At 43.9% G+C, this 21,942-nt stretch overlaps 1 protein-coding gene across 2 annotated transcripts in view; it reads left to right on the plus strand.

Moving 5' to 3' along the window:
- SLC13A1 (solute carrier family 13 member 1) overlaps positions 1-20,284 on the plus strand; it is a 90,485-nt gene extending 70,201 nt beyond the window's left edge. For both annotated transcript variants that reach the window (XM_033958733.1, XM_033958732.1), the window contains 4 exons: positions 4,882-4,991; positions 10,720-10,881; positions 16,230-16,367; positions 20,135-20,284. In XM_033958733.1, coding sequence (XP_033814624.1) covers positions 4,882-4,991; positions 10,720-10,881; positions 16,230-16,367; positions 20,135-20,278 — 554 coding nt within the window. In that variant the 3' untranslated portion in view covers positions 20,279-20,284. The remainder of the gene's footprint in view (positions 1-4,881; positions 4,992-10,719; positions 10,882-16,229; positions 16,368-20,134) is intronic.
- Positions 20,285-21,942: the final 1,658 nt, after the last annotated feature.

Raw genomic sequence — 21,942 nt, forward strand, 5'->3', positions numbered from 1 at the left:
TACCAATGTAAAGTCACGGGATGATTTTTGCTCTTCTTCCCTCAAACACATTATCTCAAGGTACATGCATGCAGTTTTCACAAGGCAGGAACTTCTCCTTGCCAAAAAAGGGCAGAGGCAGGTCAGGGGAAGGAGATTATGCAATGAGATTATTCCAGCCTGTGTATTATTTCCCACGGGTACTTTACACCTGCTATGTTGTGGATTGCAAAATACACAAGGACTTTGGACCCATATTGTCACACTGACTGAAGTTTTCTTATGGGGGGTTTTCCCCTGTGTCTCTAAATCCACATTCATTATTACTCTTCCATCTAATATATACATGCTTTAAACACCTTGATACATCATGAAATTCTTCAGCAGTCAAAACAATATTGTATAGAAGAAATACCAGAGCAGTTTTGCTGAAAGTCAATAACTTCAGTACAGGCAACTACTAAGGTGCGCTAACCGATTTAGCGTGCACTAATCGATTTACCACATGATAAATACTAAGGCGCCCATAGAATATAACCTTAGCATTAGCATTAAGCGCGTACTAATCTTTAGCACGTGGTAAATCCATTAGCGTGCGCTAAATCGGTTAGCATGCCTTAGTAAAAGGGCCCCTATATTTTTGCTCATTAACTCCACAATAGAGAACTACATCAGTTCCAAGCTTTCAATTCTTTTTATAGCAGGATTAATGTAGTTTAGAGCAGTGTTCTTCAACCACCGGTCCATGGACCGGAGCCGGTCCACAGAAATTTCCTGCCGGTCCACAGGGCCAGCACGTGCATCAGGCCCAAAACAGTGTTCTTCAACCTCCGGTCCACGGTGCGATCGATGTGGCGTTATCTTCGAGCCAGCTCCTATGCGCGTCCTGCGCCTGAGCCCGAAGCCGCCTCTCTGACGTTGCAACATCAGAGGGAAGGCTTCCAGATGAGGCACGGGACGCGCAAGGAGCCGCTGACCGCAGCTTTCTGCAATGCATCAGTGAGGAAGATAACACGGGGTGGAATAAAATGGCCAGGCGGGAACAGGCCAGAAGGTAAGGCATAGCATGGAGGGAGGGAGACAACAAAGGTAGGGGGGAATGATTTTATTTTTTAATTTAGTGATTGAATTATGTCAATTCTGAGAATTTACATCCGCTGTCAGTGTGCTTTGTGTAGTTTAATTTTGTGGTTAAGCATTATGTGTTGTTAATAAGATTATATTGTGTATCTGTGAAAAATGAATGGAAAAAATAGTGTTACAATTAGTACTATTATGGGAGCAGGGTCTGGGGTGGAGATTGGGTAGAGATGGGCGGGGCCTGGCCCACGATTTAGCCCAGTGTTCTTCAACCGCCGGTCCACAGACCGAGGCCGGTCCACAAAATGATTCTTTTATTTCTGCCGTTCCATAGGTATAAAAAGGTTTAGAGAACCACCACAAAAATGTGCAGTCTACAATGTTCACGTTTTGCACATCGCTATGGAGTCTTCCTGCCCTTAGTTTTAGACTCTTTCCAACTGATTCAGAGCTGTGGCCTTTTTTTCCTGGCACCCGCAGCAGTGTGAACTTGACAAGGACGTTGATCCCTACCTTAGTGATGCAGTTATTCATGAGAAATTGTAACGATTACAGGGCACTAACAGTCAGATCCTGCAAGTTACACAAAAAGAAGATATGCAGAAGGGATAGATCAGACCATACCAGCATGGCTCTGGAAAACTTTTCAGACACTTCTTAATAAAAAAATATTAATATTTGTAATAATCCTATCTCTTCACTCAGTATAGATTCAATGTGCTACTGCTACTATTCGTATTAATAATTTCTGTAGCGCTACTAGACAAATGCCACACTGTAAATCAAAACATAGAAGAAGTAGTCCCTGTTCAAAAGAGCTTACAATCTAGTCAAGGTGGGCAAAGTGGACAAGAAGGTAGATCAATATACAGTGCTCAGGTGGGGGGACCATATACAGCTGCATTATGATGTCATCAAGAATTCTGGGTATGACCCAGATGCATTGTGATGTCACTGAGCATTCAGACAGCTTCTACTACTACTACTATTACTAATTATTTCTATAGCGCTACTAGACATATGTAGCGCTGTACATCAAAACACAGAAGAGACCGAGCTTACAGTCAAGACAGACAAACTGGACAAGAAGGTGCATCAATACAGAGTGCTCAGATGGGGGGAACTACAGAGTGAATGACAAGACAGACATACAAGAAATCAATGTACACATATGTGCATTTTTTTATTGCCGAGAGTAAAACACAGTGACCTGGATTTAACCAAAATCAGGTCTTAGAAAAGTTTATGCAGAGGCCTTATGTGTCTCAGGAAAGACACAAATATCAGATATTATCATTTTTTAGACTCTGACTCACGGGGGGGGGGGGGGGGTGAGGGTGAGGGGTAATTTCATGACAAGCTGCCTGACTTGCACAGCAGAAATGTCCATATGGATGAACTAGTTTTAAAAGGGAAAATATGTGCAAATTATTCCTTGGAAAGTGCATTTACACCTGCTCATAGACATACACAAATTTGCTGATTTATTTTTCACAATCATGTGCATGTAATGTAATGTAATGTACTTTTTAAAAATGCAGATAAAAGTGCAGAGGAATACCTCTGATTAGGCCTGGCATGCTTAAATATATGCAGGGTTTGTACACAGAAATGTAGGACAATTTTATAAAAGTTGATTTCTGCACAAACCCCGCCCCCCTCTTTTTCACAAAACCGCGATAGCGTTTTTTAGCGCAGGCTGGCACGCTGAATGCTCTGCACTGCTCCCGACACTCATAGGAACTCTATGAGAGGCAGGAGCAGCGCAGAGCATTCAGCACACCAGCTAGTGCAAAAAAACGCTATTGTGGTTTTGTAAAAAGGGAGGGGGGAGAGGAGTCCTAATCTACACACAGAAAAATGCCTTTTAAAATTTGCCACATATGGGACAATTGTCAAACTAACAGAATAGAGTTTCACTATCAATGAAAAGATTCTGTCATGCTCAGTCAAAACAAATGTGTAGAATAAATAATGTATATACTGTATATAGGTGTATACAAGAGGGAAAAGCTTCAAAATCTTGTCAGAGATGCAATGTTTGAATTAGAGAATGACACGGTGACAAAATTCATCACCATTCCCGTCCCCGCAGATAAGCGTGGGAAACCATCTTCATGTCATTCTTTAAGGAGAGAGGAAAGAATCAGAGTATGAATGGCCACAACCACTGACCCACAAGCTTTGCTTTGAAGAATGCCGATGTAGAAGGACCGAGGTTGAGATAGACACTACAGAGCAGATATTGTGAAGTCATAATGCCTCATTCCACCAGTGCCTAAGAGCCAATCACATCAGTGATGTCACAATGGCTTCATTTTCCTTGGCTCACATAAGAATCAGAGTATGAATGGCCACAACCTCTGACCCACAAGCTTTGCGTTGAAGAATGCTGGTGTAGAAGGATTGAGGTTGAGATAGACACTACAGAATGACAGTCTCTGGAATCTAGAGCAGATATTGTGATGTCATAATGCCTCATTCCACCAGTGCCTAAGAGCCAATCACATCAGTGATGTCACAATGGCTTCATTATCCTTGGCTCACATAAGAATCAGAGTATGAAGCCACAACCACTGACCCTCAAGCTTTGCTTTGAAGAATGCTGGTGTAGAAGGACTGAGATTGAAATAGAAACTAGAAAATGACATGGGATTATTTCCCGCGGTTATCCGCGGGGACGGAACGGTGATGAATTTTGTCACCGTGTCATTCTCTAGTTTGAATGTCCAGACTAGAAAGGGTAAATCATTTCATAGGCTAAAGAACCCTTCAAACTTCACCAAAAAACCAAATACAAATAGGTACTGTCTTATTTATTTCTCTATACTGTTCTCCCAAGGGAACTCAGAATGGTTTACATGAATTTATTCAGGTGCTCAAAAATTTTTCCCTGTCTGTCCTGGTGGGCTCACAATCTAATGCAGTGGTATCAAACTCACTCTTTCAGGGCCACCTTTTGGATTTGTAGGTACTTGGAGGGTCTCAGAAAAAATAGTTAATGTCTTATTAAAGAAATGACAATTTTGCATGAGGTAATACTCTGTATAAGTCTTAATAATAATATTGTAATTTATAGCTAGAGACATATGATCAAAAAACTGTTTTATTTTACTTTTGTGATTATGATAAACATACTGAGGACCTCAAAATAGGACCTGGCGGGCCGCATATAGCCCCCGGGCCGCGAGTTTGAGGCCACTGATCTAATGTAGCTGGGGCAATGGGGGGATTAAGTGACTTGCCCAGGGTCACAAGGGGAAGTGTGGGTTTGAACCCACCACCTCAGGGTGCTGAGGCTGTAGCTTTAACCACTGGGCCACACTCTCCCCTTTATGGTTTGCCTTATGGTATGGTAGCAGTGGTCCATATCATAACCGTATGACAGAATGTTTTTGTTGAATCACTGCCCTTAACAGATTACAATCTAAGCAGACCAATGAAATATCATAGTAACATAGTAACATAGTAGATGACGGCAGATAAAGACCCGAATGGTCCATCCAGTCTGCCCAACTTGATTCATTTAAATTTTTTAATTTTTTTCTTCTTAGCTATTTCTGGGCAAGAATCCAAAGCTTTACCTTGTAATGTGCTTGGGTTCCAACTGCCGAAATCTCTGTTAAGACTTACTCCAGCCCATCTACACCCTCCCAGCCATTGAAGCCCTCCCAGCCATTGAAGTCACACCAAAAGCTAGTGACAGAATCAGAATTTGAAAGATCCCTGGTTCCTAGTCCATTTCTAACACTAGACTCTCTGCTGTCTCCATAAAAAGTACAATTCAATCACAAAACCACACTTTTCAAATTTTCTTTTCAGATTCATTTGATTATGCACCTTTGATTACTTGGAGAGAATTCCAGAAAAGTATGCCTTGGGAAATTGCTATTCTTGTCGGTGGCGGGTTTGCTTTGGCACAAGGCTGTGAGGTAATGAACTTTTAAGGAGGGCTGACCAAGGGATATCTAGCTCCCTAGATGAACTTTCAGCCATACCCCTCCCCCAATAATCCAGCATCTCCCCTTTCTTACCTCCAACATATCTGGCATCTCTTCTTCCTACTACTATTACTACTGTTTATAATTTCTATAGCGCTGAAAGGTGTACGCAACGCTGTACATGTAACATTCAATAGACAGTCCCTGCTCAGAAGAGCTAACAATCTAATTTGACAGACAGGACATCCCAGGGTTGGGGAGATTATTGTAGAGGAAATGGCACAGTGGGTACAAGTATCTGACGGCAATGAGTGGTGGTTAAGAGTTGAAAGCAGTTTTTTTTAAAAATGGGCTTTTAGCTTGGATTTGAATGCTGCTAGGCTTGCCCGATGAACGGAGTTCACGGGGAGGGGCATAGGGGGAGATAAGTGCAGAGAGATATTGGGGGGCTTCAGAGTGAATGCCCTTGTAAGTCAGTAAGAGGTGTTTGAACTGTATTCCAAAATGGATGGGGAGCCAATGAAGTGACTTGAGAATAGGGGTAATTTGAGAATAGCGGCTCTCATGGAATATGAGTCATGCAGTAGAATTTTGAACGGATTGAAGAGGTGAGAGATGGGTGCGTGAGAGGCCTGAGGGTAGTACATTGCAGTAGTCTAAGCATGAGGTGATGAGATCGTGGATAAGGGTTTTGGTAGTGTGTTCAGAGAAGAGAGGATGGATTTTGGTAATATTATAGAGGAGAGAGCGACAGTTTTTGTCCTGTCCAGCATTTTCACCTCTTGCTGCCGCCACTGCCACAATTACACTACCTCCATCCTCCAAAAGGCAGCACAGAGCCTTTGATGATCCTTGTATGCTCCAGACCTGCAGCATCCTGCCTCATCTGATCAAAACTTCTAGTCAGAAGAGGCAGGATGCTGCTGGCCTTGGGCACATGTGGGTCTTCTAATTCCCCATCGTTGTGCTGTTACCATCTGGCTTGACTTGTTGGCATGGTAGGCATCTCTCTGCCACTGCCCCCCCCCCCACATGCTGCCATCCTCATCCACATAGGAGCAGGTTGGCATAGCTTTATACACACACAGAACTTTCATTCTTGGCAGTGATTTCTCTAGACAGAAATATTTAGGGTGGCACCAGGTGGCCAAATTAGGTATCGGGTGGGGGCTGGGGGGGAGCAAGCAATATTTCCACACATCATACCCTTCTTTCCTACCCACTTTTATTATTGATAGAGTCATTCAACACATTATTCTCTACAGGACTCATCAGAATCCGCTATAATAAAACTCTTAGCGCGCATGCGCCGTTGAAACTTCATGCGGCCGTGGTCCCTGATCCATGGCTCCATGTCGACGCATGCGCAGTAGGAGCCTTCAGCGGTTTGCGATGCATGCGACGGTTTCCATAGCAACGTTCTTGCCCCGATCTCCGATGTTGATTTCTGACAATGCCTCTCCTTCTCACCCCTGGACCAGTAGCGGCAGCAACCGCGGGGCATTTGCTAGGCCGTCCCACTTCAATAATGCGAAGCGGGCCGGCCTAGCAAAAGTCCCGAGGCTGCCCGGCCTAGCGGATGCTGGACAGTAAGCAGGTAAGGGAGAAGGGGTACTACTGGACAGGGGGGAGGTAAAAGGAACGGAGAAAGGCTACTCCTGGACAGGGGGAGCAGGGAAGGGGTGCTGCTGGACATGGGGGAGGTAAAAGTAAGGGAGAAAGGAAGACAGACAGGGGGCAGAGAGAAAGAAAGAAAGAAATTCCTAAGTCTAGCACCCGTTAATGTAACGGGCCAAAAAACTAGTCTCTATATAAACCCTGAAGCTCTGGTTCTATATCATAAACTTCATATTCCTCAGCAATAGAGCTATCCCCTTTACAAATCACCATTCAAAAGATATTCAAATTCTGATCACCCCATGAACAGCTTCCACTACCAGACACTTTGCTTAAAGCAGTCAGTTTTTTGTTGGTGTGGAGACCACTAGTCCTGCGCATTTTTATTTTGGGCAACAATACCCCAGAACCTGCTTTCCGATAGGCCAGAAACTTTGTGGACTCTTGCGCATTCCTACACAGATACTACATGCTAGGAGAAACCTTCATCTCAGTCTCGTATGCAGAACATGGACAGACCCTCATATGATACAAAACAGGGATCCATAAAAAACATGCACACAAAACCCGAAATGGAGACTCCCACGAAAGCCAAACTTTATACTGTTAAAAGAGAAACAGAAACGCATTTTCTCCTGTACTCTGCTGTGTACAAAAAAAATAGAAAAGATATACATTTCCCCCAAATGAACATATTCCAATCCTTAAAAAGTATTAATTTTTTTTTTTTTTTTGCCATCTTGGTTATCTGGGCATTTTTCTAATTCGGTTAGTCCCAGTCTGTTCCACTTTTTGAGTCAGTCTTCTCCTAAATACTTTTCCAGGTTTGCCTTTCTATTTCTTCTTGTTCTCCTTCCCTTCCTTCTCTATAACTGTCTGCCACTGATTTTTATATGTTGGTTTTTGTTTTTTTTACTTTTCTCTTCTCTGCCTCGATATCTACTCATATATGATTTTTACCCCTCTAGTCCTTAGTTGCCTTCTTTTCATTTCTAATCTCTCTCTCGTACCCTCTCCAGCAAGCCCCTTACCCCTTCTGTCTTTCTCCTTCCCAAGTCCGCTATTACAACTCTCTCTTCCACCCCGTCCCCTCACTAAGGCCCCCATTTCCATCCTCTGTATTTGCTCTCTCAGCCCTCATCTACTCTCCGCTGCCTCTCATCCCCTGACCAGCCCCAGCTCCACATCTTTCTCTTCTTCCTTCCCTGTCCTCAATGCCAAAGATTATTCCACTCTATTAAAAAAAAAAAAAAAAAGTCAGAGTGGTTCACAATAATAAAATAAATAACAGAAAAGAAAGCCAAAAATCATAGGACAGCAAAGATCATCTTCTACCTCTTTGACCATATCAACTCCATTTTTATCCTCGCATAACCCCTTCCGAGACCTAGCTCCTTCCTCTCTCACACCCTTCTACAGCAGCCAATCCTGGTCTCCATCTCACATGCAGAACACAAATAGCCCTTCTTCAAACACAGGATAAGTAACCACAAACTAAACACCCCCCTTTTACTATACCCAGGGCAGGATTAATTTGTCGAGGGCCCCTAGGCACACAAGTACACTGGGCCCCCTGCCCCGCCCCACCCCACCATGCGCTCAGGCAGAAACAGGAAGCTGTGTCAGAGGGAAGCTTTGGGCAAGCAGCACCGCTTGCACAATTACAGTTCCTGTTGCCTTTCTTACCCGCGTTGCTTGCTTGTCTTTCTTTCCGTCGATGGGGGGAGCTGCATTGCTGATTGGGGCCCGCGTTGCCGATCGATGCTGGAGGGGCCCATCACCGTTTGGAAAAAACAATGTTGATGTCCTCCTTCATCGGGCCTCCCTGACCATTTCGGGCCCTAGGCACGTGCCTACTTGGCCTATTGGTTAATCCTGCCCTGACTATACCGCAATAGCAGTTATTGCTCCACACTGCTCCCGACACTCACACTACCCCGAAAATAAGCCCTAGCATGATTTTCGGGGTAGGTCTTAATATAAGCCCTACCCCCAAAAATAAGCCCTAGTCACTGGCAGCAGCAGCGCTTCCCCCCACTAACCCATCTCTCCCTCCCATCCGAACCGCGAGACAGGAATACCTTATAACAGCGTCGGCAGCAATCTACACAGGCTGCTTTCTGACCTTCTATCTCCTGGGCATTCCTCTGCCATGTTGCTGATAATGTCTTGCATGCCTAGTTATCTTCCTTTTTTTTTTTTTTTTTGCTTCCTTCTCAAATATGTCTGGTTTTTCACATTTTCCCTTCTCTTCCATCCACGTACAGCATTCCCCTTTTCTTCCCTTGTGCAGTATTCCTCCTCTTTTCTTCCTTTCTCTTCCATCCTTGTGTAGCATTTCACCCCTTCCCTCCCCTATCATCCTTTTGTAGCATTTCCTCTTCTCTTTTCTCCTATCCAAGTGCAGCATTTCCCCCTCCTTTCTTTACCATCCATGTATAGCATTTCCCCCCTCCCTTCCCCCTTCTATCCAAGTGCAGCAACATTTCCCCCACCCTTTTCTTCCATTCACAAGCAATATTTTCCCCCTTTCCCTTCCCTTTACTTCTATTCATGTGCAGCATTTCCCCCCTCCCTTCCCATATATCCATATGCAGCATTTCCTCCCTCTCTTCCCGTCCAACCAAGTGCAGTATTCCTCCCCCCCCCTCCATTCCCTCCTGCATGTCCAGCATCTCCTCTTCCCTTCCCTCTGCCTCTCCTCCAAGCATGGACCCTACAAACTTGTGTGTTCATCAGCAATGGTTAAATCAGGCTCTGTCTGGCCTCTCCAAATAATTTTTCTTTCTCCTATGTTCTGCCCATGCAGCAACAGGAAGTTGTGACAGAGGGAAGGATCCCAGGCTTGACCAGAGAGCTTGATGTAAACAGCTTGATTCACAGTGCATTCATAGTGGTGGGGGTGGGTGGGAGAAGAGAGATGCCAGACACACAAGAGAGACTGGGAGAATGAAGAGGGAGGTACAGAGGTAATGCCAGTCTCATGGGGGAAGTGTGCTGATTTTGGGGTAGCATGGTAATCTTTTGGGGGTTGCACTTCTTACTCCATGTCACCCTTTAGTGAAACTGTGATTCTCAGATTAAGAGGATCAGGCAGTTCTGTATTTTAAGAAGTACCACTTATACAAAACTCTGAAATAGTGAACAATATTGCAGGATAGTTTGTCAAAATGTTTTCCTTGTGTAAAGCAGAACTACTACTATTAATTATTTCTACAGCGCTACCAGATGTACACAGCACTGTACAGAGTCACAAAGAAGAAGAAACAGTCCCTGCTCGAAAGAGCTTACAATCTAAACAGGCAAGACAGACAAACGGGATGTCTTGGATACAATTAAGGGGAATGGTTAATCAGGTGGCTGGGTTGGAGGGCAGAGGAGTAGGGTTAAGGATTGAAAGCTATATCAAAAAGGTGGGTTTTCAATCTGCTTTTAAACAACGGAAGGGGGCTTGGCGGACAAACTCAGGTAATTTATTCCAGGCATAGGGGGCAGCTAGATGAAAGGAACGAAGTCTGGAATTGGCAGTGGAGGAGAAGAGGACAGCTAAGAGCGGCTTATCTGAGGAACAGAGTTCTCTGGGAGGTGTATAAGGAGAGAGAAGAGAGGAGATATTGAGGGGCAGCAGAACACTTGTAGGTCAGCAATAGGAGCTTGAACTGTGTGCAATGGCAGATAGGGAGCCAATGAAGTAACGTAAGAAGAAGGGAGTTATACCTACATGAAAAGTGGGCAAACCAAATGATTGCATGTCCTTTTATGTTAAACATGCTGGAACTAGGGCAGAAATTCAAGAGAAGACACCCAAATCTGGCAAAGGGCTGTGTGATCTTCAGCTTTGCGTAGGCTTGGGGGCCCGCTGTAGGGTCCCAGAGTAATTACCCTAATCGCACACCCCTGTTGCCAGCCCTGACTACTGTATATTGTATATCCCAAAGTATGGTCTCAACCAGTATTAAATAAGCCTATATACAATACATAAAATAAAAGTCTACGTATTTATCTCTCTTCCTTAAATATTGTATACTATACCCAACTCCCTCCTCCATTCAGAATGTTTGTCAAGACCATCAATAACCTGTTTTTGTTTGTGTGTGTGCAGGAATCAAATCTATCTAGTTGGATTGGAAGTAAACTGACACCGCTTGGATCCCTCCCAACATGGCTGATTATTCTGATATCCTCTCTGATTGTTACCTCCATAACAGAAGTAGCGAGTAATCCAGCCACCATTACTATATTCCTACCTATATTATCACCTTTGGTGAGTGCCATCAATTGACCTCAATTTGATGCTGTCCTGCAAAAAAAGCAACCTTCAGGACTATCCTGCCTGGGCAAAGAGTTGGAGTAAATGCCCACGTCAAGCTTGCTGAAATTCTATAGTTTAGGCATGCAACTGTGCACGCCATCCATGCTCCACCTAGACAATACCCATACGAGTTCTCAGCCCAACAACCAACCAACTTCCTAAATTCTGATCATTATTTTGCCACTGTAGCTGGAAAGAGTGTTATCTTATTTTCCTCCCTCTTTTACTAAGGCGCGCGCGCTAAACGCTAATGCGTCCATTGAATATAATGGACGCGTTAGCATTTAGCATGTGCTAAATTAGCTAGCACCCCTTAGTAAAAGGACCCCTTTGTTATTTGTCCCTGTCCCTGCGACTGCCCCAATCCTGCAAGCTTCGTCTTCATCTGCGCAAGCTTCAAACACTTTAAAATCCTAAGTAGCAACATTCTAGAGCTCAGATTGTGATGTCATAATGCCTCATTCCACCAATGCCTAAGCTCCGTCCTCATCTGCACAAGCCTCAAACACTTTAAAATCCTAAGTAGCAACATTCTAGAGCTCAGATTGTGATGTCATAATGCCTCATTCCACCAATGCCTAAGCTCTATCCTCATCTGCACAAGCCTAAAACATTTTAAAATCCTAAATAGCAACATTCTAGAGCTCAGATTGTGATGTCCATAATGCCTCATTCCACCAATGCCTAAGCTCCGTCCTCATCTGCACAAGCCTCAAACACTTTAAAATCATAAGTGTTCGAGGTTTGTGCGGTTAAGTCAGAGCTTACAGAAATGGGACAGTGACAAAACTCCGGGGGATGGGACGGAAAAATTGAGTTCTTGCAGGGAAGGGGACAAATTTGTCCCCATGTCATTCTCTAATTTGTGGTATATAAATAAATGTTGTACTGTATTGTATTGTATCTGAATTTAAATCATTGGCCAAATACAAACAATGTATTTGAGGCATTATTCGGGGCTAAATCGACTATGAATATTCGTTTCAGCCCTATTTTAAAATGACTAAAAGTATAAAATATGCATGTATGCTTCAGCCTGCTTGCAGCGAACAACTTTCAGACTTGTGAATCTAGATGGTTAACTCTGATAATCATCCTTATAATCCACATACATACATTTTACACTTAGCTCACACCTTTTCAACAGCACCCCAAGTTGAGTCACATCCAGATCCTTGAGATTTTTCCCTGTCTCTGGTGGGTTTACAGTCTAAGACATAGGCAGCGGAATGCTGTTTGGTGTGGAGGGGGGACCCAAGAGCTAGCCCCAGCGGAATCCTGTGGCACAGCCCGTCACCAGCTCCTGACTCCACCCCTTATCTCCTCCTGGCATTGTACTTTAAATCTTCAGGGCAGCCACCGCACAGCGTCAATGAATAGGCCTGTCCCCGGAAGTAGAATGAAGGGTCCCGGGGCAGACTTGCTCATTGACAACATCGGGAAATGGGTGGGGGGTGTACAAATTAGGTCAGAAAGACAGCTTGGAACATTTGAGTAGCGATTCACGCCAAGAGGTGCTTAGGAGGAATGGCAATCACACATATATTACCAGTTCAATATTATAATTTATTTATTAATGTTAATCTTACATGTCTCAGAAATCATATGTGTGATGGAGTCCCATCAGGCGTGAAATTTGCACCTCTCCTGATGGTCTCCATCACACATATGATTTCTGAGACGTGTAAGATTAACATTAATAAAGAAATTATAATATTGAACTGGTAATATATGTGTGATTGCCATTCCTCCTAAGTACCTCTTGGCGCAGAGCGCAGCACACGGGCGTGAATCGCTACTCAGGGGGCGGGCACCACCCAGAACCTGCCAATTGTGGGGGAGGCCATGGTCCCTGTGGCCTCCACCGTTACAATGCCTGTGGTCTAAGAGGTCCTTTTACTAGGCTACACTAAAAAAATGGATTTTGTAATTGGCCTTGAAACAAATCTCTCTTACTCGCCTTTCCCACACATTTAGCCCATTTCTAGCATGGCCAGCAAAAGGGCTTTTTCCAATTTGTTTCATTAATGGCTATGTACTAATTTTGGCATTAGCCCAAACCCATAAAAAATTACTGTGGGAGCACTGAGGGCCATATTCTATAAACAGCGTCTTTCAATCAATCGCTACACGCCACTTATAGAATCATGCCTAGAGGTATCTAAGCAGACTTAGGTATTAGAGAATGACATGGTGGTTGTTACCCGCGGCTAGCCGCGGGTAACCCGCCAAAACGGTGACCAGAAAAAAAAGGTCACCACGAGATCGGGGACTAGGCCATTCACCGCCCCGTGGAGCGGTGAATAGTTAGCCAGCGTGGTGAACGAGTGTTCGATCCGGCATCTCCCTCCCTCCCTCTTTTTCCCTTACCTTTTCTTGTTGAAACTGGCATTTTCTATAAAGCTATGAGCTGTATTACAGCAGGAGCCTTGAAGTTGCGTCGCATTGCCTGCTGGAAAAATCTCTTCTGACGCAACTTCCTGTTTCCGGTTGCATCGGAGGAGACTTTTCTAGCAGGCAACCCGACGCAACTTCAAGGCTTCGGCTGTAATACAGCGCATAGCCTTATACAAATTGCCAGTTTCGCCACAAGAGAAGGTAAGAGGGAGGGAGGGAGGGAGAGAAATGCATGACTGGCCGACGGGAGGGAGCTGCTGGACCGCGTGAAGGGTGCTGGGGGTGGGGGGATGGAAAGGAGAAGACGGGGACGGGGCGGTGAAAGGGAGAGCAGAGACAGGGACGGGGCGGTGAAGGGGACAGCAGAGACGGGGAAGGGGCGGTGAAGAGGATGGTGGTCCGGGGACGGGGCAGTGACGGGGACAGAAATTTTCCCCGTGTCATTCTCTATTAGGTATCACTATGCATCCTAGAGGTAGGCACTGGTATATTAGGCCAGGTTTCACCTGGATTAATTTACTCGCGCCTAACTCGAAAGCCTAGTGACACCTAAGTCAACTACGCCTATTCTCCGCAACCACGCCTACTTTTCAGATAGGCCTCGTTAAGCATCAGAGGGCGCCTGGACTTAGGCGTTGCTAGGTGTCACTCTAAGTTCTGCGCAGAACTCTTAAGTTTTTAATTTAAAAAAAAAATTCAATTAACTTCAGTGATGAGGTCAATTACCACATCATTTAAGCTAATTAGAATAATTTGTGTTGCGCACAGATTTTACCCCCCCTCCCCCTCTTTTTTCAAAACCGCACTAGTGTTTTTATCACTGGTCACGGCGGTAACAGCTCCGACACTCATAGAATTCCTATGAGTGTCAGTGCTGTTACTACCGTGGCCGGCGCTACAAACCGCGCTACAGTTTTGTAAAAAGGGGATTAGGTGTTGCTAGGCATCCGCCATTAGGATGCCTAGCAGTGTCTAACCTTGACGCCATTTATAGAATCTGGCCATTATTACCACCTATTTAGATGGTAACAAGAGCTCTGGCACTAACCATGTACTAACCAGTTAGCACGTATTAGCCCTTTATGTGGCATTGTTGCTCAGAAGCAACATGTGTTTTCTATGGCTCTAACGGGAGATCAATGCTACTGCACTCTTTTCCAACAGACTAGATAAGCATTCATTCATAAGTAACCTTCACCAGAAGTCGTTCCTCTTTAGAAACCAGCCACCTGAATGCTAACTTGATCCTCAGATGCACCACTCCACATTTAAACTATTTTATTACGTTAAGCTTGACATGCAATATCTTTACCGGATCAACTTTTTAATTTTTTTATTATAATCACTAGTCTTATAGCCTGTTACATTAACGGGTGCTAGAATATATGTGTGTGTGTGTCTGTCTTTATTTCTTTCTCTCTCTCTCCTTAGCCGCTTTCTGTATTTCTGTCTTTCTTTCTTTCTTTCTTTTTCCTCGGCTGTCCACCACCACCCCTTGCCTGCTCCCCCTGTCCATTCTCCCTTCCTTTTACCTCCCCTGTGTCCACCACCACCCCTTCACTGCTCCCCTTATCCAGTAGCAGCCCTTCTCCCTTTGTTTTACCTCTTGTCCAGCAGCACCTCTTTCCTGCTCCCCCTGTCCAGCAGTAGGCCTCCCTTTCTTTTTCTGTCCCCCCTGTCCATCAGCACCTCTTCCCCTGTCCAGCAGCACCCCTTACCTCTGTTCGCATCTGCCCTCTGCCACAGCTGCCTCAAGCCGCCAGGGCCTGCAGGCGCCTTCAGCCGCCGCACGCACCTGAAACCGGCAGCCGCCTCGGTAACGTTTCCGCCATCCCTGCCACCGCCGCTGCTTGAGAGGCCCGTGGGACCGAAGACGGTCAGTATGTCTGGGGCTTGGGAGGAGGAGTCCTGGTGTCGCGCATGCGTACTCCTGCTGACCTCGGACCTACAGATCAGGGAGCAGGGAGCACGCAGTAAGAGTGCGCATGCGCGCTTAGCATTTTATTATTATAGATACTTAAATATTATCATTTTTACATTGAAGCACTGAAAGCATTTAAAAATGATAATATTTAAGTATGATTATAATTAAAAAATTAAAGAGTTAATCCAGTGAAGATATTGCACATCAAGCTTAATGTAATGAAATAGTGTGAACGTGGAGTGGTGCATCTGAGGATCAGGTTAGCATTCAGTTGGCTGGTTTCTAAAGAGGAACGACTTTTGTCTAATGCAGTGGTTCCCAAACCTGTCCTGAAGGACCCCTAGGCCAGTCGGGTTTTCAAGATAGCCCTAATGAATATGCATGGAGCAGATCTGCATTCCTGGCATCTCCATTATATGCAAATCTCTGTCATGCATATTCATTAGGGCTATCTTGAAAACCCGACTGGCCTGGGGGTCCTCTAGGACAGGTTTGGGAACCACTGGTCTAATGGGAGAACTGCATCTCCAAATGCCTGCTACTTAGCACTGTTGCTCTCGTTCAGCATCAAGTTACGTAAAGCAGCTGTTTCATCATCTGTCAATTAAAGGGTTAATGTAGATGTGCTAGCTGGTTAGCATAGGAAAGTACACTCTCCGTCCTAACACCCCCACCTCAAAAAGTTTACAAAAAAATAATCACCATGTGCGTAGTATGCACCCATGCCAAAACTAACGAGGAATGCTTTAGGACATCCCACATTTGGCTATTTTTGATGAGTTAAGCACGCGTGTACTAAAAGGGTCCCTACGTTTGTACCTGAGGTAATGGAGGGTAACGTGACTTGCTGAATGTCACAAGGAAGAGTGGGATTTGAACCCAGACTCCCCTCCATTGCTCGCTTTGACAGTCACTGCTTTGATGCTTTGGGATTTAATTTTTCTGGCTGACATCTGCTTTGTCTTGGCCTCCGTTACAGGCAGAAGCAATTCACGTGAACCCTCTTTACATCCTGATCCCAACTACTCTGTGTACGTCATTTGCATTCTTGCTACCAGTAGCAAATCCACCCAATGCCATCGTGTTTGCATATGGACATCTGCAAGTCATAGACATGGTGAGTTGCTGGCAACCATTTTCGGAGCATGTGCAACGTTGCAAACAAAACCGATAACCTCAATTTATGCTTCTAAGTTAGGGCGTACAATTAGGCCCTATTTTCAGCCAAACTTAGCATCCTAAGTAGCCCTTTTACCCAACTGCAGTAAAAAGTGGCCTTTGAACATCCTTACATGGGTCATTCCTGTCTGCTAAGGCCAGTTTTACCGCTTGGGTAAAGTGACTGCTTTTCCAATTTTTTTAATTAATGGCCATGTGCTAATTTTCCCATTAGCACATGAGCCCCTACTGTCACCTATTTTGTAGGTGGTAAGAGCCCACGTGCTAATCGGTTAGCATATAGCAATGTAACGGCACTAAACAATCAGGACAGAACACTCCTACTCTCCGTCTCTGATCCACCTCTCATTTTTAGCATGATCACAAAATTACCACAGGACGCCATTTTTGCTGCATTAAGCATGCATTAGGACCTCTTCGTTTTCAGCTGAAAATGGATCGACTACCACTACTACCTACCACTTATATAGTGCTGATGGGCGAAAGCAGCTCTATACATTCTGACATTTCATAGACGGTCCCTGCTCGGAAGAGCTTACAATCTAATTTGGACAGACAGACATGACGTATAGGGTTGAGGATGCAAAACCCAAGGTGAGAGGAGTTAGGAGTTGAAAGCTAACTTTAGAAGCTTAGAAGGGACCGATTTACACCTGCCTAGATTGAAGAACTACTGCTAAAAATCAGATCTATACCCCGTTTCCCCCACCTTAAATCCACTCCTATTGCCACCCACTTTTCATGTTTCTTAATTTAGGAATTTAGTAAAAATTTTGACCCAAATTCTGCAATAGACGCCTAAAGTTAAGAGCATAGATTGGTGCAACTCCTTTCACAAAGCCGCGGTAGCAGCTGCTGCGGTAATCACTCCGATGCCCATAGGGATTTAATGGGCATTGGAACATTCGCAGCATGGCAGCTGCTACCACAGCTTTGTATAAAAGGAGGGGAGGGGTTAATTATTTTAAAAGCCTTAATCGGCACCATTAATTGAAAATTGCAATTAAATCACAATTCAAGGTAGGCATCTACTCTAAGGTGCCTATCAGAAAGTGGGCGGGGTTACAGAGCGGATCATGGGCGTGTTTTGTGTTCAGGGGCAGCTTTGGGGCGTACTTTGACTTAGGCACACTCAGGCCATGAAAACCCTGGCACAGAGTGCGCCTAAGGTTTCAATGCCTACTGGTGCCTGACCACTTTGAGCGCCGCTAGGCACGATTCCATGAATGGTGCCTAGCTCAAGATTGATACTACGCTCCTCGGCACCTGCCTGTTAGATGCCGTTTATAGAATCAGGGCGTTTGAGTATAAATTTAGGCACTCAGCTCTAGTACAATTTCAAAGATGCCAATTTAGGAGCATAGGGCCAAATTCTGTAATGGGCGCCTAAAATGAGGTGGCTATTAAATGTCAATCACACTTAGGCGCCCATTACAGAATCACGCCTAACTTAAAACTTAGGCGCCTGTAATGTAGGCAAGGGATTTAAAGGCCTACATTATAGGCATCTAAGTCCTTTAGAGCAGTGGTTCTCAACCCTGCCCTGGAGGACCACCAGCCAATCGGGTTTTCAGGCTAGCCCTAATGAATATGCATGCGAGAGATTTGCATATAATGGAGGCGACAGGCATGCAAATCTGCTCCATGCATATTCATTAGGGCTAGCCTGAAAACCTGACTGGCTGGTGGTCCTCCACGACAGGGTTGGGAACCACTGCTTTAGAGAATTGTGCCTAGTGGCATCTAAGTCTTTTCCCACCTCTAAATATGCCTACTTTGGTTTTAGGCACCATGAGCTAGGCGCCTATCTTTTGTAGAATTATGCCTAAGAGGGTAGGCGCTCATCTCCTAATTAAATTTTGGGGTTTTTCCATTTGATCTTGTTAAAGCTATTACACATCTCCCTCGTTATTTCTCTGTACTCGGGCCGCTGCTGTCCAATGTATTTATCAATGACCTGGAAACGGGGACGAAGTGTGAAGTTATCAAATTTGCGGATGACACTAAACTCTTTAGAAGGGTTAGAAATGCGGAAGAGTGTGAGGACCTACAAAGGGACCTAAGAAAACTGGAGGAGTGGGCGAATAAATGGCAGATGGACTTCAATGTGGGGAAATGCAAGGTCATGCATTTAGGGAGAAAAAATCCGATGTTCAGCTACCAAATGGGGGGGGATTAGTGTTAGAGAGAAGTAGCCTTGAAAGAGATTTGGATGTACTGGTGGACACAACAACGAAGTCAACAGCAGCAGCCGCGAAGAAGGCCAACAGAATGTTGGGTATTATTAAGAAGGGTATTACGACCAGAACGAGAGACGTCATCCTGCCGTTGTATCAGCCATTTCCTATTGGTGATCTACACAGAGCAGGAGCGTAGGAACATCGCTCCTGCCCCAAAAGCCCGCTAGACCACCAGGTAAGGCTGGGATGCCGGGGAGAAGGCAAAAAAAAAGTCTCGATTATGTGAAAAAAAAGTCTCGATTATGTGAAATCACGAGTGCGGAAACCGCGAATGGGGAGGGGGAAATGTATTAAAGCCAATGTACTAATTAAGTTAGGCCCCTATCTGTTTAGGTGCCTAACCTTGGAAGTTTAACTTTATTTATTTATTTTTTTAAAAAAATCTTTATTCCTTTTTATTTCTTTCAACAAGTGTACAGTATTATTACAATTAATTTACATAACACACTTGGCATTCTTAAACAATATTATTATACATGTTTTTATTCCCCCCCCACCTCCCACCCTTTTCCATATCAATAAAATATTCCTTCCAAATTTATATATAATTATACATCCCTTTTTGATAATACAATTAATCTGACATGAAATCTGTCTCTCCCCCCATCCTTCTTCCTCAACTTTAGACGCCGTTTATAGAGCTCCCCAGATAATTCTGAAAATCAGAAGCATAAATCCTTTGAATATCAAACCCTTCGTTAGCAAATTTATGTTGTTTTTAATGTGACATTGCATGGGGGAGAGTGTGTGTGGTGGGGGGTGGGGGGGAAGAAGAGGGCCAGAAGGACATTGCTTTCATACCTAGATTTTGCAAGTATGAGCAGAAATCAGGCTTCAGAACACATACAGCAAGTCAGGCTTTCAGGATATCCACAATAAATGCATTCATTTCCCCCATTGTATTGAAGTCTATGCCAGAGGTTGTCAACACTTAGGTTTTCAAGCTATCCACAATGAATATGCATGAATTAAATCTGCATGCACCACTTCCATTGTATGCAATTCTATCTCATGCATATTCATTGAGGATATCCTGAAAACTGGCTATGTGGGTGTATTCTGAAGACTGAGTTGAGAACCTCTGGCATAGATTACTTTATTTTAAAATCTAGGTGCACACTTGTGAACTCTACCCATGTTCTGCCTAAAACCCGCCCCTCTACATACCTACCATCATTTAATCACTAGTTGTTATTTTATAGGAGGCTATTTGTGCATATATGAGACCAGATACTCAAAAATGACTATAAGATTACTTCAGAAATGCCTGGGGTATTTAGGTCTCCTAAATTAAGTGGGTAGTTGCAGGCAGCAGTCACCACTTAGACATATTCAGCGGCCCAAAGTAAATAGAGTGTCACTGCAGTGGCCACTCTGGTTCCCCGTCTGGCCACTAGTTTTAAATGCTGTCAGTAGATATTTTCTTCAATTCTTAATTTCATGTTCTGTGTTATTCCTCTTGCAGGTAAAAGCTGGCTTGGGTGTTAACATCATTGGAGTTCTTGTAGTGATGCTTGCTACAACAACCTGGGCAGTCCCCATGTTTGACCTTCACACATATCCTTCTTGGGCACCAGATAACATTGCACTAAATACAACAGGGTTCTAGATGCATCAACTCTGGAACTGATTTCTGGAAAGATGAAGAGCATCAGGCTGGTGGAACCTAAAGATGCAGAAGAATCAACGAATCACTGAGTTCAGGGGTTTAATAATTTCACCTTATATTGTTATTTTAATATGGACAAAAAAAACCGCCATTGCACCCTGATATTAATTCAGATCTTTCTAGACATATGCAGTATCCACTGCATTTTAGTTTCTACTGTTTGCAAATTGAGACTTCCAAACTCAATTGTTTCATAGCATATTTCTTAAACAAATTCTTTGAAACTGGGAAGAGAATAAGTTATGCTATGACTCAATGGAAACACATGAGAGACAAGTAGCACCAAAGGTGAACACTATCGAGAGACCCAAGTCCAAGGAGAAGAAGGAAAAAATAATGTGTGTCATGAAACCCTTTTATTGACAACTTTTGCTAAATGTTGGATGCATATTTGTGTTTGCCAATTCAGCAAGAAGCTCAGTGCCCCACCAAAACATGGCCACATTGGATCTACATGTGTTGTTCCGCCAATATAGAGTCTTGTGCCAAACTGGGGGGGGGGGGGGTTACCTTCATCTCTATGACTCAGTGGGTCCTGTAAATATTCAGTATAGTACAGTAGGAGAAAATACAACACAAACTTTTCTCTAAAAGTTTAAGGTACATTTGACCATGAAATTTCAAATACTTGGACTTTATAGGCTCCTTTTACGAAACAGCGCTAGATGTTTTTAGCGCGGGCCAGTGAGGTAAATGCCCCGACGCTCATAGACTTCCTATAAGCATGGGAGCATTTACCTCGCTGGCCTGCGCTAAAAATCTCTAGCGCTGTTTAGTAACGCCCAGCGTAAAAGTTTTAATTGTGTGTCTGTGTGAGAATAAGGGACTTTTTCTTTCGTGTCCCTGCATAAGTACGGACCACAGATGCACACATGCACGTGTCCGTGAAAATGGAGTTACTTCATTTTGGTTCGGGTTCATAGTTCAGTTCTAGCTCATTCATATATTCTAGAAAAACCATTATATATTCTTTTAGAATGACAATTTGACCCTTTTCTCAGGGTTGTAAAAAAACAAAACAAAACCCAACAACAGTGTGTTAACTTTTGCAATAATTTAGATGCTGCTTTTAAACTATTTGTGGTACTTTTTCAACAAACAAGATATTCAGACATCAGATGCATCATTATTCCCGGTGGCTCAGTAATGTATTGTGTGCTTCCTCTAAAATGCTCCTGATTCAATTCAGTCTTCCATATCCCAGGTCAACTGGAAGAGGGGGAGTCATATTAATCATTAAAGTGATACCCGATGGTTAGATACAGGGTTTAAAATATGGAGTTCTGGAAGAAGTGCTGCTTTGTGGCTTCTGGCCTCAGGATTTTCCTGCTGTTGTGACCAGAGCATGAACAATGGGATATTGGATTTGTTGAAAATTAAGAGGGGAGGGAGGGGGCAAAAAAAATCTCCAGATACTTGTAAATGAAGAGAATCCCAGCACTGGATCCAACTGAGCCAGAAGAAAAAAGAAAAAGGCTACCAAGTGAAAAGAAGATGATGGTTTTCCATGCACGTTACTAGTTAGCGAGTTGTTAAATTGTTAGTGTAAGCATTTTGCTGTCATAGTCAAAGAACCAATTAAACATTAAATACTATTTTTAAGA

Source organism: Geotrypetes seraphini, chromosome 9 (genome assembly GCF_902459505.1).
Source record: "Geotrypetes seraphini chromosome 9, aGeoSer1.1, whole genome shotgun sequence".
In the NCBI taxonomy this organism is placed as follows: Eukaryota; Metazoa; Chordata; class Amphibia; order Gymnophiona; family Dermophiidae; genus Geotrypetes; species Geotrypetes seraphini.